The sequence below is a fragment of the Catharus ustulatus genome, chromosome 4, assembly GCF_009819885.2.
Source record: "Catharus ustulatus isolate bCatUst1 chromosome 4, bCatUst1.pri.v2, whole genome shotgun sequence".
Lineage (NCBI taxonomy): Eukaryota > Metazoa > Chordata > Aves > Passeriformes > Turdidae > Catharus > Catharus ustulatus.
The window spans coordinates 29,209,847-29,228,003 of NC_046224.1; the positions used below are offsets into that span (position 1 = coordinate 29,209,847).

Here is an 18,157-nt window from a genome sequence, read left to right on the forward strand (position 1 = left end):
ACAAAAAAAAAGTATTTATAGGAACAGGAAGATGTCTCTATATCAAAGAAGAATCTCCAAGTCTCCATTTAAATAGAGAGAGAGAAACTTCGAAGTTTTTTAAACTTTGCAGTCTAGGCAGAGGTGAAAATGTTGGTAAGTTACACCAGCACTGAATTGTTACAGTATTGTTATTGTACTTTGTGGATATGAAATTTGATGGAGTAGAGACATGCTGTGTCTTATCCTGCTCTTCATTCCTCTCACACTGATGTTTCTAAATGTCATATCAAGCAGTGATAAGTAAGAGTAGTACAAAGCTCTTTTAAAATAGGATGGAAAACACAGTTAGTCTCGTAGAGTCCAATGAATGTTTTATGGTAATAGCTGCTCTTTCATGTATTCACTTTTATTTACTTCTCCTGACTTCTGTGCTCCTCTTCACCTTTGTCAGGGCTCCTGAATGTATTCCTAGGCATAGGAATAGTAGCAAGGAGTAGTGAGCTCCTACACTGCTCTTCACCAAACCCGAACCCTTACATATCAGTGCAGCAACATATCTCAGGATCTACAATTCTCAATGCAACGTTTTCCTGTGGTGCTTTAAGAAACCACAAGTTTGTAGAGATATCAGCTAAAACCCCTCCAGACTCATAGCATTGAGTCTACCCATTTGTTCATGCAAGGTTTGGTTGTCTGTTACTGAGAATATGCAGTAAATTATTCCTGAAGGTGAGATTAGGATTCAGGGAGCTCTTGCTTCAGGCTTCTCTATGCTCTGCACCATCAAGTATGGATTTCTTTATTGCATGGACACAGAGAAGATCATTCTCATACCTCTTTTGCCCTCCTTAGCTGCCCCAAGCATGCTTGCTTTCCCCGCTCAAGAAAATGACCTAGTTTCACTGGTTTAACCTGATGTGTTTACTTTGCAACAGATCAGGAGCACATACCTACAGCGACTCACCACATTTTACCTCAGGGTAACAAATAACCTCTTATGAGAAGTTAGCTTGAAGTCACCTATGTTTTTGCACTCTGTTTCATGCCACTACTCTTCCTGTCTAAAATTATGCAGTCCAGCAAAACAACAACAAAAAAGTAATTTTTAATTGTGAGTCCAGTAAAAATTATGCAGGCCAGTAAAACAACAGCAAAAACGTAATTTATAATTGTGAGTGATTCGGGATTGAGAGTAGGAAAAGGAAGGGAGAGAGACATTAAAATGCTAAAATGGGAATAGAGGCCTCACATTAAGGGAACCCCCAGCAATTTTGGAAGATACAATTTTTCATGCATTAAGTTCTGTGGCTTAGGACATAACCCACAGAGCAGCTCAGAGCACACAATGGCACTCAGAAGTGTTCATCTGCTCAAAATGAATGTGTGCTCCAGGGTTGCTATGATTTTGCTAAGCACACACACACACAAACAAAAATCAACTTGCTTTTACAACAAAATAACCAGTCACATGAGCAAAAACTGTTCCTAAATATATCTTGTGAAAGGCTCTTTAAAAACTCTGCACAGGGATCATTTTTGACTGAAAAGGAGAGGATGAAGACCATGGGTGCATTTTTTCTCACTTGGTGAATGTGGATAAAAAGCATCTCTTTCACAACTGTATAGCCTCTAACAGTTCAGGGATGGTTAGCCACAAACGCTGTAAAAATAATCTGGTCTTGAAATAGCAACCTTTCTGTTTTTTTCTCCATGGCCTCCTTTACTGGTATATACCAGGCTTGCTTCTCAGCTGATGCATATCACCATACCTGTACTAATACCAAACATGTACCAGTTTAACCCATCTGAGGATCTGACCCCTCTCTGCTGCCCCAGATCTGTGATCTCTGCAGAAAGTAATATTATTTTATCCAGATATGGAGGTAGGCGTCCTGCCCCCACTAGTTCATATTTAACTCTCTTTTCATCTTGTTTATTTTGCTTTCATAATATCAAAGCAAGCTGCACACCCAGCAACAAGCTTGCAGCAAATAGGTGCATCTTATTTTTAGCAGATCGCCCTTCACAGGGCATACACTACACTCTCAAGGGATTTATGAAGAGGGTCAGGTCAATGTCTCTATAATTTGAATTTTTATTTGTGTGTTAGAAGAATTATGCTTGTCTTCTCCTGTACAGTTGGAGCACACACAGGGATTCAAAAGTAGAATGGGAAGATGCAGTGTGTGGTGACAACAAATCACCACTCAGTGTTTTGTTTCTCTGCTACCCCAGAGATGAAAAGCTCTGCATGCCCTTTCCCTACACCCTAAAGACTCAGACAGAGGTGAGGAGGCAATGTCCTGCCCTCTACAATAACTGAGCTAGAATCTTCTCCTGCTTGCCAGACTCTAAAATGGGCCAGGTGCCTCTTCTCACTTTGAGGGAAAGAGACATCATGAAGCCTCAACACTGAGCTATGAGTCAAGAAAAGACCTAAAAAGTCCCGTAGCAAGCAGATGAGGATGGTCCTGGAGGTAAAAAGAAGAACATGACAACCCATGACTCACTCAGACACTGTTTTCTGAGGACACTTGCCTGGAAGTGCCACCTCCACAGTGTACTCAGGCTATGTGGTGGAGATTGGCAGTGAGACCTCCCAAGACCATTCTGAAACAAACTTGGCTGGACACAGCAGAGCAGGATAACATGGTCCTGTCTCTCCTCTGGGAATCAGCACTGGGACTAGACACTTCCAGCCCCTTCCAGCTTTGTATTTCTGCACCACACTGTAGCAGTCTGCGCCACACCTGCCCAGGGATCTCTAACACAGCCATGCCTCAGCTTTCTCCACTCCCTTTATGCCTCCCAATGTACCCACTGTGCAAGACAGACAAATGAAGATCACAGCAAAGGCAGGGGTGTTCTCAAGTACAACATCCAGAGCCACCTAAATATTGCTGTATGCCCAGACAGACCAACCTTGCTCCATTACTGGCTATTACAAGGTCACCATGCTTTGTGTTTTTGACTGGTGTACCAAAAAGCTGTAACTGTGCCTGTCATTTATAGCGCCTTTTCTCAGATGGCTCTCACAAGTCTTTATAAACTTTAGTAAATGAGTATATAAATCACTTGTCCACCACTAAAGTACAATCATCTCTGGGATGATACACAGCGGCTGCTGTAAAATCAGACTGCAGTTCCACACCACAGATTAGGGCAATAAAACATACTGCATCAGGCAACTGAAATGGATGGAGGACAGAAGGGGGACATGGTGGAGGGCATTGTGTAGTTATAATTACCTAAGTATAAATTTGGCTGAAGCAGGTACTGTGTTTTATACTTGCACATCTGCAAATCAAACCAGTCTTCCACCACATATCACAACAACCTGACTGTACCATTTCCCATGGTCTGGCCTTCTAAATCCCTTTCATTCTGAAAACTGCAGAGCACCTTGATAAGAGCAAAGACGATGTGCTGAGTACAAGCAATAACCTAATCAAATTTCTTAGCAACTGACTTGTTAACTAACTGTGAGCCTGTAGCTTCTGTGTCCCCTCCCTTCCTCTCTCTTGCATGACAACTGAACACAGCATCTATATATACCCAGTTCTAAAATAGCTTCTGCTCCCGTAACTTGCAAACCGTTCACATAGATCTCATTTTCTAGGCTAAAAGTAGTTAATTGCAGTCACTAAGGGGACTGAACTGCTGCCCTCTTTTCCTTATTCTGGGATGGACTCCTTGAACAGTGTATTTCCCCCTCCCACCCCCTGCCAAATCATGAACATGAACTGTTTATAAATGGAAATCTTTTGAAGGATTGGGCTGCACAGATCAGATGTACAAATTTCCTGTTATCAGGGACTGCAGAGGAATCGTTATTCTTCTCTCCCTTCTCTTCTCCTCGGCCATGCAGTCATATATGTACCAGCTAAAGTTAAACCTGACAACTCATAAAGTACAGGGAAGTTATTTGAAAGGTACTTCCAATCAAGATATGACATAGGACAGGATGGTTTGGGCTGAGGACACCAGTTTGAGTGGAGGCACCCACACAGACCTTGTACAGAGCAGAAATTAATTTGAGTGCCAACTCTCTGCAATGACTTCTCTGTCACAAGCATCCCTAGCTTCATTACCTCACCTAGATAATGCAAAAGCTGAAATTATTAGCAAAATATTCATAGAGAACGAAGAGAGTCAAGAATTAAGCATTTTAATCTGATTATTATTGAAACATAACTAATAGTGAGTGGCAGGTCAGTCAGACCATATAAAAGCTGGTCCATTTAGTTCTCCAGCTTGAATCAGAATCACACCCACAGGTGAATCTCTTGCACTGGCTCACACTGCAGTCTCCAAGTGCCCAGCAAGGGCTCCTTTAACTGGAACTGGACCAGACCAACTGCTAAGCGAAATTTGGTACACACAGAGCTAGACTTTAACTACCCCAGAATAAATTCCTGAGGTGCACAGAGTGTGTACCCAACAGCCCCCACTACCAGCTATGCTGGATGACGAATCTGTGCCTACAGGAGCACACCACTTTTTCATGTAAACATGGCTATATGCATGGACTCCCTACATGGAATATCCTTAAGGAACCAGCCAGCTAACAACTGATTGCACTCAGATTTCTTCATGCCTTCATGGGAATGTTTACTATTTCACATCCCCATATACAGAGAGATATGAATGACATCACACACCTATACTCTAGGATAGCTCTCCCAGCAATATCTCTTTGGCTTCCTAGGCTGTCAGCTTTCAGGAACTGGGGCTGCATAGTAGGAGGTTTGTGTGCAACTCTGCCCCTAGCATTACCCAGTAAACTGCCCATACTCCAGGTTAAGTTGCACCTTCACATCTTGGCAGGCCGTAAGGAGGTCAGCTGAACTCATCAGATATGAGGGTACAATTAGGCCTGCTATATATGAATGAAACAAGTAAATAACACCAGCTCCTAGAAACAAAAATGCCATTGGCAAATAGAGATAGTGAGGAAGAAGAAATCTGAACAGAGTATAAGAGAATTAGATACCATGGGGGTTTTTTGAAAGCTTACATATATAATCTTCTGCTAGATGAAAAAAAAAATGGACATTTAAAGCATTTATGATTTGTAAGAACACTATACTCCTAAAAAGATCAGTAAATAAAATTGACCACAAAATTTATACAAGAGGAAAAAAATATAAATGTATTGTTTTAGAGCTTGACAATAATTGATTTTAATAATCTAAAATAATTTTTAAAGGTTAAGCATTCCCTATGACACAAAGTTTCTAGTCTCTCTCTTGAGTTGATACATTGACATTGCAGTGCTCCCTGCACAAAGCCCCAGACCAGCACATCATACTCACGTGTTTTGCAGAGAACTCATCGACCTCCCGAAGCACCTTCTCCTGGCACTCTGGGTTGGTGGCCAGCAAGTAGGTGGCAAAGGACAGCGTGCTCGTGGTGGTCTCATACCCAGCGATCAGGAACAGGAAAGCTTGGCCTGCTATCTCATCCTCTGTTAGTGCCTTCTGAGCCTTTTCAGCCGGGGCCGTGCCAGCCAGAGGCGCCTCGTTGTGTCTGGGAGCAGCAGATGGGCTGAGCCCACCCGAGCACCCGGCTGCCAGGGAGTCGGCTGAGTCGCAGGCGTCAAGCATCCACTGGAGAAAATCTCTGCGCCTCTGCAGAACACAGTGGGATGAAGAGTGTGAGGGATGGCTCACAGAGCAATGCCTTTCATAGGGGATGGAACCAAAGAGCTGCTTTCTATTCACAGTGCGTGCTTGGCTCCTACAGGATAGCCACCAGCCTTTCGCCAAACGAGGAGGCTTCTACAAATCAGCTGGAAATGCCATAACTAACAGCCTGTCATTGCTTTCTTCCCAGTGATATGAGACTCAATCTGCCCCCAGTTCACACCAGGTATGTTACATATCCTTCACAGAGGATTGCTAAGGGCCAGCTCTGCACAGAGCTTCTCTTATTCTTAGGCTGAGTCCTCGGCACTTGCTGTGACTCAGACGATTGACACAGACGCTGTACATGCAGGCCCCATGTGCACCTGCCAGATGGAGGCAGCACAAATCATGCTTGGTCCATCTGCTGGGATGCACCATCCTCATTTGTTCATATGGTCCAAAGCATGGAACTCACCATCTAAGTTCAGGGTTGCATCTACAATACTTTCTCTATGAGCTTAGCGTGACGGGGCTGAAATCTCATCTCAGTAAATTGGGACATCTCTTAGTGAGAAAATACAGTTATGAACACTTGCACCAAGATAGCCTTTTGTTAAACGACTTTTAAAAAACATTTTGCAGAATCATATTAAAACAGTAAATATTCCCCTACCAAAAAAACCTGTTTGGTCAGTTTGTCTTTGCAAAATGCCCACTGAATGATTCTAGTGTTACAAGAACTGTTTTCTTTCACGCCAGTTTCCGACACAAGAGCATTAATAAACACACCCATGGCCAAGGGTAAGCTGACTCCAAACCAGTGCAGACAGCAAGCTTGATTAGGCTTTGAAATATAACCCAAAAGGTTTGAATTGACTTTTGCGAGTGGGCATAATAGAATTGTGCTGGACCTAAGCCATAAGGCTGTGTGATTGATTTTCAATTCCTCAAATACCAACAGAATACATGATTGCTCAAGGACTTGGAAGTGACTGCAGTGCCAGAACATGACAACTTGTGCAGTGGGATGGGCAAAGAAGGGACCAAACTTTTCTTCAAAGGAAAAGAACATGCAGTAAACTGTATTTATCTGTTAAAAGTAAATAATTTAAATGATTTCTTGGAACTGGTGATTGAGAGATAAAGTAGAAAAAAGAAGAGCCAAAGAAAAGGACAGGCAAACGAGATAGAAATAAGGAAGAACTAATTAATTATAAATATCAAACAATTTAATCAGATTATTTATTTTTCACATGACATGGGAAAAGAGAGCAGTGAGACAAGAAAACAGGAGAAATACTCAGTGTGCTGTGCTTAGCTCTGCTGCCAACAAACTGTTCTGATCGATCTACAGGCAGAGAGGAATGGTTATTTTGGGGTTTGAATAACACAAGGGATTGGCACAGTGCCTCTTTAACAGCTCCTTCCCTCCACCCCAGAGAGCCTTTCCATTATGTACTTTGTACCCATAAGCAACTTGCTGACTGGTACACCCCAAAATCAATGCTCCAGAGAGCACCCAGTGCCAGTCACTGTCTGCTGAAGGATTCCACACATTCACCAGTCAGACTGAATCACCTCCAAGGCATGGGAGACGTGCTTTTCCACCAATAGGTGAAGGCACACAAAAAAATGTTACAGACATTGTGCTCTGCAAATGAGCTGCAGCTCTGAAAACACTTCCTTGTGCCTAGACTTAGGCACAATCCCTGCCAGCATGATAGGACACCTCTGCTCCATTATGTTCCTGGAGATTGGAGGAAGCAAGACTTCATTCAGACTTCAGCTGTGAATAGCTAAAAATCTTGTTTAATTTTTCCAGGAAGGAAAAGTTTATTTATGTCCTGGGAATTCATGTATTGCACAACTCAGAGTCAACTCTTTGGCACAGCCTGTGCTACAGCAATTTCCAAGCCAACTAACCAACCAACCAAAACAAAACAAAAAACAAAAACAAACAAGCAAACAAAAAAATGACAACAACAAAAAAACCCCAAAAAAACCCACAAAAAAAGCCAACCAAAACAAACAAAACCAAAACCACCCCAAAACCAAAAACAAACAAAAAATAAACCAAAAAAAAACCAACCCAAAAAACCCCCATGAGAGTCCATTTCCAGTGTGTTCATTAGCGGGTGGACAAACCAATTCAATGTTGTAATGAACCACATCTGTAGAGACAGTCTCTTTATCTGTAAGACTTGCCACCATCGCTTAAACTACCTTCATAACATAAAAATGTTCAATTACATTCTTATTCAGTGGAATTGTAGCCCTATAGTGTTCTGCAGCTCGAAAGGTGTAACATTTGCCATAGTTCTGCATCCATCCTTCTCTAGCTGTGAATTCGCTTGCAAACAAACCCATCGCCCTCTAAGGGTTTGCTGCTCCCAGTCATGAGCTGTTAGATGAGCCTGGTCTTATATTTAGATAACACACTCTCTGGAGACCCTGTAAGATATTTCTCCAGCCTTAAACAAAATCAGGTCCTGGCCTTATACAAAGCATCGGGTTATTGCTGTGATAGCAAAGTAATAATCATAATGACTACTGAATAAAATTTCATTCATGAGAATTTCTGCTGAAAGCAAACTTAATGAATACTAGCACAAGTGAATATTCCCAGGAATGTGCTCTGAAATGCCTCTGTGGCCATTTTGAGGAGCTCTTTTTATTACTCACGTAATATATTTGGTTAGGAATTTAAAAGCTTGTCTTGCTGCAGAATCTGTTTTTAAGGTCATCCTATCCAGAAACAACTGGATACCTGATCTGTGCCATGCAATTTGCTCACAGGTGAGCAGGGGTTGCTAAGAGCAATGCCTTCATAAACAAACCTTGAAAAAAAACACATTCATTTGCACAAACAACTTGAATAATAGTTGGAGGAAAAAAAGCATAACATTAGAGAAAAGCAGGATTTCTTCCAAGATAATTCTACACAGTGGAAGGAGCAGTATTTCAGCAAAGCTTCTCTTCCTTATGCTTCATTCTACCTCACTTTAGGCATCAGCGTAGAGTGCCACATAAAAAATCATCATCAGCCCAAGCTAGAGAAAAGATTTCCAGGGTTATAACAAGTCATAACGAAACATATTTTTTTCCGCACCATCAGGATGGAAAAATTGCTCTGATTCCAAAACTTAACAATGGCAATAGAGGCAAATACTAGCATAAACCCAAATCTAATTGGATTGTTAAGTGCTAGAAATAAGGAAAAGGCATCTCATGAAAATTCACAGAGCGGTTTCTCCACTTCAGTTGATAGCAAAAGGAAAACAAATATTAAAAAAAGCTTTTTTTTTTTTTTGTTTGACAACAGACCAGGTACTTACAGAGTCACCACACAAAAACATTCTTTGGTCATCACATCCAGCTGCTGGCTTCCTTTTTCCATCAGGGACATTTGTTTGATTTTCCTCACAAAAAGCAGAAGCCCATAATAGCCTCCACCCTGTCCTCTGACGCTTGCATAGTTATGTTACAATAGCCTCAGAAACAAATTCCTGCCACAAAAGAATGGTGTGCTAATGCGATGGACTCTTGATTTGCCCCTGTACAACACAGACCCTGTCATTAAGCCAATGAGAATTGAATGGAAAGCTACAATTTGAACAAAAAATATATAATTTAAATGCAATGTGGGACAGGGTGAATGTCTGGCTTGGTGGTGACACAGACATCCCCTTTGAAATGTATAATAAGACAAGCCCCGCTTACAGCTTCCCCAAGACAGACACCTTGCAATATATTTCCTGACACCAGTGTTCTGGGCCGTATCATTCCTCTCATTAGTCTCCTTAAACATCACCTGGCCATGCAGAGACATCGCTCTGCACAGAGGCGGAACGAGCAGCGTGCTGCGCGCTGGAAGAACAGCCGCACGGTGCCGGGGAAGCCTGGGCTGCCAGAATCCACCTGCCCTCCTCAAATCGCAGCCTCTGAGTTTTGCAGCTGTCAGAAGAAGAGAGATGTACTGCTCACAGGCGAGATGCAGCGTGACTTTTCTCACAGGAGGCAAGGGTCCTGGTGGGTGGGGGGCATCTCCAGCTCTCTCCATCCTAAACATGGAGTTGTGGTTTCATATCTGACTTCTGGCAAATTCACTATGCTTTGGGGATCCAGGGGACCCTTGGGTCATGCTTTTGGTAGAGAGATTAAGCTGTTCAACTTCTCTGCAAGCTGAAGCAAAAAATTACTTAAAAAACTACCAAATATATATAACTGAATTTTAGTTCTTAGTGGTTTGATTTCAGTCATGTTTTCTGCAAATTATACTTAAATTTTGTACCACTCTGATTGCTCAGATCTGCATTTTGAGTTCTAAAAGAGCCCAGAAACACAAAATTCTACTTTATGATGAATCAAGGAATCAAAATAAATGATTAGTAAATGGTCAGTAGCCTGTAAAGCTCTTGCAAATATGATGCTGCTAACATAATACCGACCACAATAAACTGTACATACCCTATGGTCTTTCTCAAATGCTCTGATTCAAACGCAAAAAAAAATAGATTTCAGAATCCTTACCTACCAGGTAGAAAGCTCACATCTCATATTATTTCAGCAAATTTGTACAAATGCTACTATGTCAATGCATATCCTGGAAGCTTTCTATAAGCTTGATTTAGCAACCCTCTTTTTAAATAAGAAAAACCTGTGTAACCCTGAAGTTATCAGTAAAGCACTGCAGTAGCTACCCAGGAAAAGAAAAAGAAGTACAAAATGCAGTCCCACTAAAACTATCATTTTGCCAAACTTCTCTGAAAAGATGGAATTCATCCTCTAACACTTGCAGGCTTCATTTGGTTTCTCAATGAAATCACAAAAAAAGTCAGTTTCTCTGCCAATAAATTCAATTCCAAAATATTCCAGAGAGAGTGTACTTTTGCCTTGTGCTTGAAGACAGAGGTTCAAATCAAATGAGAGGCCCTCAAATTTGTGTTGGGGATGTGGTGCTCCCACAGGTGATGCTCAGCTCTGGAGGGATCTGGACTCTGTTGGACTCTAGGGTATGGCCATTGCTCAAGTGCACTTGGGAGACTTTTCAGCCTGGCAGATAAAACTCTTTTGCTTGCATTTGTTAATATCAGCAGAAGAAAACACTGCAATATTTTTATTGTGAATGGGCTGAGTGCCTGAGGCCAGGCAGGTCTTACAAAGCAATATGACTTGCATCTAAAAGATTACTAAATTTAAAGAAGAAAAGACAAATTCACTCGGTGCTGATTCGGAAAGTGGAGTAGCCTTTTGCCAGTCTGATCTGATCTTACTACCTTTCACGAATATTAGCCGCACCATTTTGACTAACATTTTGGTCCTAACCCGAATGTGCGGCTTATAATCAGATGCAGCCAATATATGAACAAAGTTCAGAAATTTGCCAACCCGGAAATACAAGCCCACCGCCCCACAGGGGCAGCGCCGAGTGGCGGCAGGCATGCCCTGGCCCCGGAGAGGTGGTGCCGAGCCGGGTTCACCTGGCCCCGAGCCAGTAAGCCCCGCGATCCCACGATTCTGTTACTAATTGGCGACTTTGTGAAAGTTGCATGTGGATCCTCGCTGTGAACGAAAGTGCGGCTTATAATCCGGTGCGGTTTATTTACGGACAAAGAACGAAAAGTTGCCGACACCTGGAGCTGCAGCTTATAATCAAGTGCAGCTTATAATCATGAAATTACTGTAACTCCCAAGAGAGAAGATTTTGTATAACATCGCTATTTTATCATCACTAATCTTGTATGCAAGTTTTTGACAATAGTTCACGTCTATAAGAGAGCCCTGTGAGCATTCGGTATCACTGCATTTGATGTCAGAAGTCAAGCAATGTCTTTGCTTGCTGCTTGAAAGAAATGTGCCCCTACACTAATATTGCAAAAAGGCAAAATGAAAGCTGCCCCCAGGAGGGGCAGGCTTGTCAGCAAAGAGATGAAGGCACTTGATAACAGAAAGTGTTAAACATGGCAACAAAACATATCTTTTCCATGTGACCAATGTTCTTCTAAAAAAATGAAAATAACAGTAAAGTCAAGAATAAGACTGAATTAGAATGCGATATGGATTTTATTGGCTGAATTTGCCACTAAATCTGCAAAGTGGCCAATATGATTTACTGGTTAAAGCACTGCCTTTCCACAGAAGCTGAGATGCTTTAAGCTCACTCCCTTTTTTGCCTTTAAAGCACAGTTATAGTTGGTGCAGTTTCTCCATCTGTAAAATCGGTACAACAGACATCAAATCTTATAAAATACCATGAAGAGAAACTAATGATAATCTCAGAAAACCGTTTAAGACCTAGGATAAAAACAGATTTACACAGACTCAAAGAGTTTAAGGCAAAAGCATCATCATAGAGGGGAAGGAGCCTGTAAGGAACCCAGCAAGTTATCTGCTTCATCCCCTTGCCACAAGGCAACATCAACCAAACCAGCACTGACAGCTGTTTGTCTAACCTGCTCTTAAAAACCCAGCAAACCTTGACTTCCCAAAGTGTCCCCAGGCAGTCCACCCCAGCACTGGACCTTTTCCATCACTGGAGAGGTTTCCCCTCCTCCAGTGAGCCACCACAGACATTGTAAATCATTAGATTTCACCAACTACATCCATAATGCTTGTGACTTCACAGTCTATTCATGTTTATTACATTACATATTTTAAATAGATCTTTAATAAAGTGTGCTGATAATATAAAAATCACACTGCTGAAAAATAAAAAACTATTTTCACATAGTAGTGCCTCTATTCATGAGGGAGAAGAGTGCACAGGTACTGGTGGTTTCTTCCTCAAATATTTTGCACCTTTCTGACATTTGAAATGCAAAGTTAAAGCATTACAGAGAGATTAAGCCTAATTCGACCTGAAAATAAAGCTGGAAGGAGTTCTTAAAACCAAGATTTTGTCAGTGACCCATCTCCCCTCAGTTTATACTGCTGCAAGTGGCACTAGAGGGCTCACATCTTGAAAGACAGCAGCCTCCTTCTCTGTATAGTCCCACACAGACCAGGGATGAAAATCAATCTGATTTTCAGATCTAACTGTTAGTGAATGAAGAGAAAGAACAGAATTGTTTGTAGTTGATACAATCTTAATACAGGTGTTTATAACTCTTTCAGAAGCAGACAGGTTTTAGGATCCTAGCCAAAAGCCAGACTTGGCTGAAGGGATATGTAGGATATAGAGACATCACTGTTATGGGTGGGAAAAATGAGATACACCCCTATTTGGTTGTTTCATTAGCACTGTGGGCCCACAGAGAATCCCACAGCTTGCTTTGAAAGCTGGAAATCCTCCCTGTAGCTCTTCAGGGTAAAATCAAGAGATTGTCTGCAGCCAGGTCTATTTACACCTCTAAAGAACTGGCCATTGTCTCTGACAATGAGCTTCCCCCTAGTACCAGGCTCAGGTATCTAAGACAAGTACTATGGTTTTCACCATGAAATTCAGTCTAATGGCAAAGAAGTGCCATGGAGTTTGTGGCAGCTGCTTGGCAGCTCTGCCACCCTGGGCTGGCAGTGTCAGCCCAGGTCACAGCCCAACAGCATAACCAGCACAGCTCCCTCCATTGCACACACCCTTGGGGAAGAATCAGAAAGCAGCCCAGAATTAAGTGGCTGGAGAGTCCCATCCCCAGTCTCTGCATCGTGGTGAGCAAGAGACATTGGCAGCAAATATCAGTGGACAGCAACCTCCTCATTCTGTATTTGCAAAACATTCGGATAACACCACTCTGATAATGACTCCTGGCATTATCACAGTGAAATAATAAATATTGGATTTGTGTGTGTGGTAGCTGAGCTTCTCCTGCCCCATACGTGTCTTGCTGCCTGAAGGGGAAGGAGTGACATTATCAGAATACACACTGTGGAAAGACAAGAAAAGAAATAACTGAATGATGGGGGGGAAAGAATAGCTCAGGCCAGGCCAGCCATGCATGCCAGCATGTGGAGCAGTCACCCACTCCCAAACCAGCAACAAACTGTCCACCCTACTTCACACTGCATGCATGCATCCTCTCCCAAAGCTCATCCGGCCTCCCACTAAACCATCTGACACTCCTCTCCTCTGTTATTTGCACAAGGAAGGGAGGATGCAGGAAGGGAGTGTTTTAGGCTAAGTATCTGACACCCAGAAGCTTGACCCTCTGCTGACTCAAATTGCTGACTAAAGGATGCTGTTGCAGGCAGCCCTCTCTTCCTTTCTACTTGCCACAGATTACAATTTTATTTGCTTAAATTTAACTCCTGATTAATAATAATTTCTTGTTTTAGCAGTTGTCTGACGTTCAAGAAAATGCACAAGAATCTCATTATTTCTTTCTTACTCTTTGTTCTTCCTGCCCCATATACTTCTTTTAACATTCTTGCAAAGCCCCACCGCTCACTTTGAAAAGCCATCAGGACATTTTAGGGCCATTTGGGGAATTTACTGCTCACATCCTGCCCTCCCTCATTTCTCCTCAGGGTTTATTCAAGATCCTTTCTTTCTGCATCACACAACATATAGATTGCATATATTTTGGGGGAAGGAAGAGCTCATTACTTGGTTCCGTGATGCCCTTAAATAGTTTCAGGAAACTAAAAAAAAAAATAATTTCTTTTAACTAAACTAATCATGTTTTTGAGACTGACATAAATGGCATGTGCTGCTAAAAAAAAAAAAAAAACACCAAACAGTACAGTTAATGTTATTTATATTCTGTATTAGCAACATAGAAAATTTTCTTCAAGCAACTGCTCTCCACTGCTGGCAGACAATCCTACTGCTGGCTTATCCATTCATGATCACACCTGCACCCTACATTAGGATTTATCCTGGATTTTCAGCTATATTAAACTGGCTTTTACCTAAAGTACATAAATCACATCTATATCTGACTCTCATGACTTGTGTGCGTGAAGGGATACAGGTTTCAAACACAGTGGGTGAAAGCACTGGGAAGGAAAGGATTATTTTCAGCTAACCATTGACCAATGACAAACTGTGTTATCCTCCACAGTTTCATGGATGCTTGGTTCAGTTATGGGTTTTATCCAATAGATGGCTCCTCAGTAGCAGAAAGGATTCTCCCCCTGCTCTCCTTTCCTTCACGGAGTTTCAATATGACTTTCTAATATTTACATAGCTATTATCTTGCAAATATAGGCATTTTGTGCACACTGATAAACACACAGAAGAAGCACATGTGCATGAATTAAAGAACAAAAGAAAAATTAGATGACATTTTATATTACTGCCTGCCACTTTGTCCTCTACCAGTACAGGGATGCATGAAAAATGACAGCCTGGAATGCTTCCTAAAGTAAAACTAAAAAAAAAAAAAATTAAAAATACAACTATAGAAACATTAACAGCACACCAAACACAAGTTGTCTTTCTCCCCAAAAATATGAGGACATCTTACACATCTTACATCTCCCTGACTGAGCAGTATTTAAGGAACTTAGAGGCGTCATTACTACTCTGTCAACAAAAGATTTTTCACAAGAAAAAAAATAAAATCCTGTGTGTAATTATTGATAAAATGACCTAGAAGGGTTCTGTGTAATTGGCAGGGTGCAAGCTAACATCATCATGAGTAATGTTAATATTTCTGAGATGGTGAAATTGAATACATTTTTGTTGTTTTACAGGAAAATATAATTAGAATAAAAACCCCCAAGATATTCAGAAAAATCACGTTTATCCCATATAGGCACTTGTGACTTCTCTGAATCAGAAGAGCAGTTCCCAGTCATTTATGTCCTGAGATCTATCCTGCATCTCAGTCAGATCTTGTCAAGATCCTGTCAAAATCTGGCAGTAACCCCACTTTGGGAATGTGACCCTCTGGTCCAGCCACATGATCAACAGAAAACAGAGCACCCACAATAAATAATAAATTGCGTAGAAGCTAGACCATGTCAGTTTAAATTCCCATGATTTAACACTTCAATGGGGCACAAGTATAAGCCCCCTATACCTGCTGTTAGCATCTAATATAATTCCTAATAATAGCCTTTATCCTTGAAATATTAAGCTGCTTTGAAAAGTGGAGGAAAAGTACCATTTTACTACAAATATAAGTATGTAGCATCATAACATTAGCACAATTACAGTCATAATAACTGTCAAGAAAAAATAATTGTTTCATCCCAGTTCAAAGCTGTGAACAATCACTAGTCTCATTTCAGCATTCCAAAAGAACTTGCCTAATTCCATGCCTCAAATTAGCTTTTTGCTGGTTAAAACTTGGAAAATTCAAACCAACTGACACCTTGCTCACTTCAAAATAAGCTCAGCAGCAGCATGCTTGACCATGGGGCTGTGACACTGTTGCTGTCCTTTACCCCCGAGCAGACACCCCAAGCAGTCCTCTATCCTTGATGTGTATTACACAGAGAAACAGCACGTGTAAAGGCAGCCTTGTGATCTGGTGATCCCTCTTTGGCTCTTGGCATGCTCAAGGACATTACCCTTACACTGCGTGGAGCAGACTGAAATCTTGCCCAGTCCCAATAGTGGTGAAACACCAAAGCTCCATCTTTCCACTTATCTTTCTCTCCCAGGATGCTGAAGCCAGAAGAACTTACCCACCTCCAAAGCCCAACCTGCAGACATTCACTCACCTTCTCTCCCTTTAAGGGGCAAATATACAGGCACAACAAAAAATCAGAGTTCACAACTGAAATACTGACAATCATTTTCACCGTGAAGCAGTTTAAAAGAGGCAGCAGTGATATTCATTAAGCTGTTAATAATGGATTGTGGCACAAAGCAATTTATCAAGTTTCCACTGTAATTAAAATCACTGAATATTCGGGCACTTGCAATGCACCTAGCTCTCCCTGCTTCTGAAGCTTTACATTTTAATGTGAATTATAGCTCTCTCTCCCCAGAGAGCTACTAAAAAGCCCATTTTAATTGGTATGTTTTTAATTGAGATTACATTATTAAAAAGTGTAAATTTCTGTTGAAGAAAGAAAGGAGGTGCTCAGCTCCCCTTTAGTCTCTGTCTCCCTTAGATATAGCTTGCTTATCCCAGTGGGGGGCAGGGGGGGGTGGGAAATGAAGGGTAGATGCTGTGAAGGAAGAGAAGAAAGCCCTGAACAGGCTGTGAAGCCAGGGCAAGGCAGCACTGACTGCCACAGATACAGGATTTTCTAGGTAGATTTTTGGGAGGGAGATGAATCATCACTACCATTCAGACTGCTCTTAACAAAAGGCAGACGGAAAACACCACGCAGGGATTCCTGCCTCGTAGCCAGCTGACACCGAGGGCACATTTCAGCAAGCCTCTCCTCGAAGTCACCAGTGACAGACAATCTGTCGCTTTTCGTAATAAGTAACTCTAGTATTAAATTCTTCTCAAAATCCAGATACGGTCATGAGTGGATGGGGTCTAGCAAAAGGCTTTGGCTCTGCTGGCTCCAGAAGGGTGGGGGAAGGCAGGCCATGTAGGGAGAGGCAGCCCCTGGGGTAGCCTAGACACCATGGCAAGAAGAGAACTGCCCCAGCAAACAAGGCTGGTTACCCTTGTGCACGGAGATGGTCAGAATGACTCGTCACCACGCTAAAAAGAAAAGCGACTTCGTGCACTTGGCATCTAAATGCTGGCCACTTAAACGGTTTCCCTGCTGGCAAGATGGACTGTCAGTGCCTCTTATAAGTAGGAATATGGAGCAGCTAAGGTAAGTAGACACTAGAGGAAAGAGAGAAGTATCAAAGGACTGCAAAGTAGATGGCAACAGCTGAGACAGATCAAGGGAAAAACCTCCAGAGATCAAAACACGCCAAAAGATGGACAAGATGGTTGAACAAGAACAAAATATCATGGATCAGCTTTTTCTTAACTGCTTCAGAAAAGGTCATAGTGTATTGCAAACAGAAGGCTGTGCGTGGGGCTGAGAGAGGCCACTGTAGGCAAACAGAGAGACAGAGAGACTAAGAGACAAATTCAAAGATCACCCACTAATACCACAAATGCTGCAACTCCCCTTCTAGTTCTGGAAGCGACTCAGGAAGGTAGAATGGTGAACCAACAGCATATAAATTAAAAAAAAAAAGGATTAAATGTGAAAGACAAAACTGAAATTGTTAAAACTGACAGAGAAAGGAAAAGTTCTGTTACTGCAATTAGGTTAGTAAATCTGTGATTTTTTTCTAAATGAAGAATTTAGATGCTACGCTTTAGTTACACCTGTCAGAGGAAAGCCTGTTTGTGGTGGGAAAGTACCCAAACATGCTATTGCTCTGAACAGCAAGATAAAATTAACATATGAAATTCCCAGTAGCACTCAATAGATTCCTTGCAGATTGAGATCAAGAGTAAGAAAAACAAAACAAAGAAAAAGATTCTGTAAACAAAGATTAGATCTTATATCCCACTTTGGCATTAAAGACCACTACTCTGCTTTGCAGAAAGTTAATTTCCAGATTATTTAATTTAATTTAATGAAAAATTCCTTTTGCTTGCTGGTTTGAAAACCTCACACCCACATCACAGATGAAGCGGGAAAAGGAAGGGCTTTCAGAGACCTCAAGTAGAATCTTCTGAGAAACTTGTGGGAGC

At 41.7% G+C, this 18,157-nt stretch overlaps 1 protein-coding gene across 8 annotated transcripts in view; it reads right to left on the reverse strand.

The window, feature by feature from the left end:
• The window catches only part of TBXAS1 (thromboxane A synthase 1), a 253,833-nt gene that overhangs the window by 59,786 nt on the left and 175,890 nt on the right, over positions 1-18,157 (reverse strand). For 7 of the 8 annotated variants that reach the window (XM_033057856.1, XM_033057858.1, XM_033057855.2 and 4 more), the window contains one exon: positions 5,298-5,612. The exons of the other annotated variant lie outside the window; for it this stretch is intronic. In XM_033057856.1, the coding sequence (XP_032913747.1) occupies positions 5,298-5,612 (315 nt within the window). The remainder of the gene's footprint in view (positions 1-5,297; positions 5,613-18,157) is intronic. 8 annotated transcript variants of the gene reach the window in all.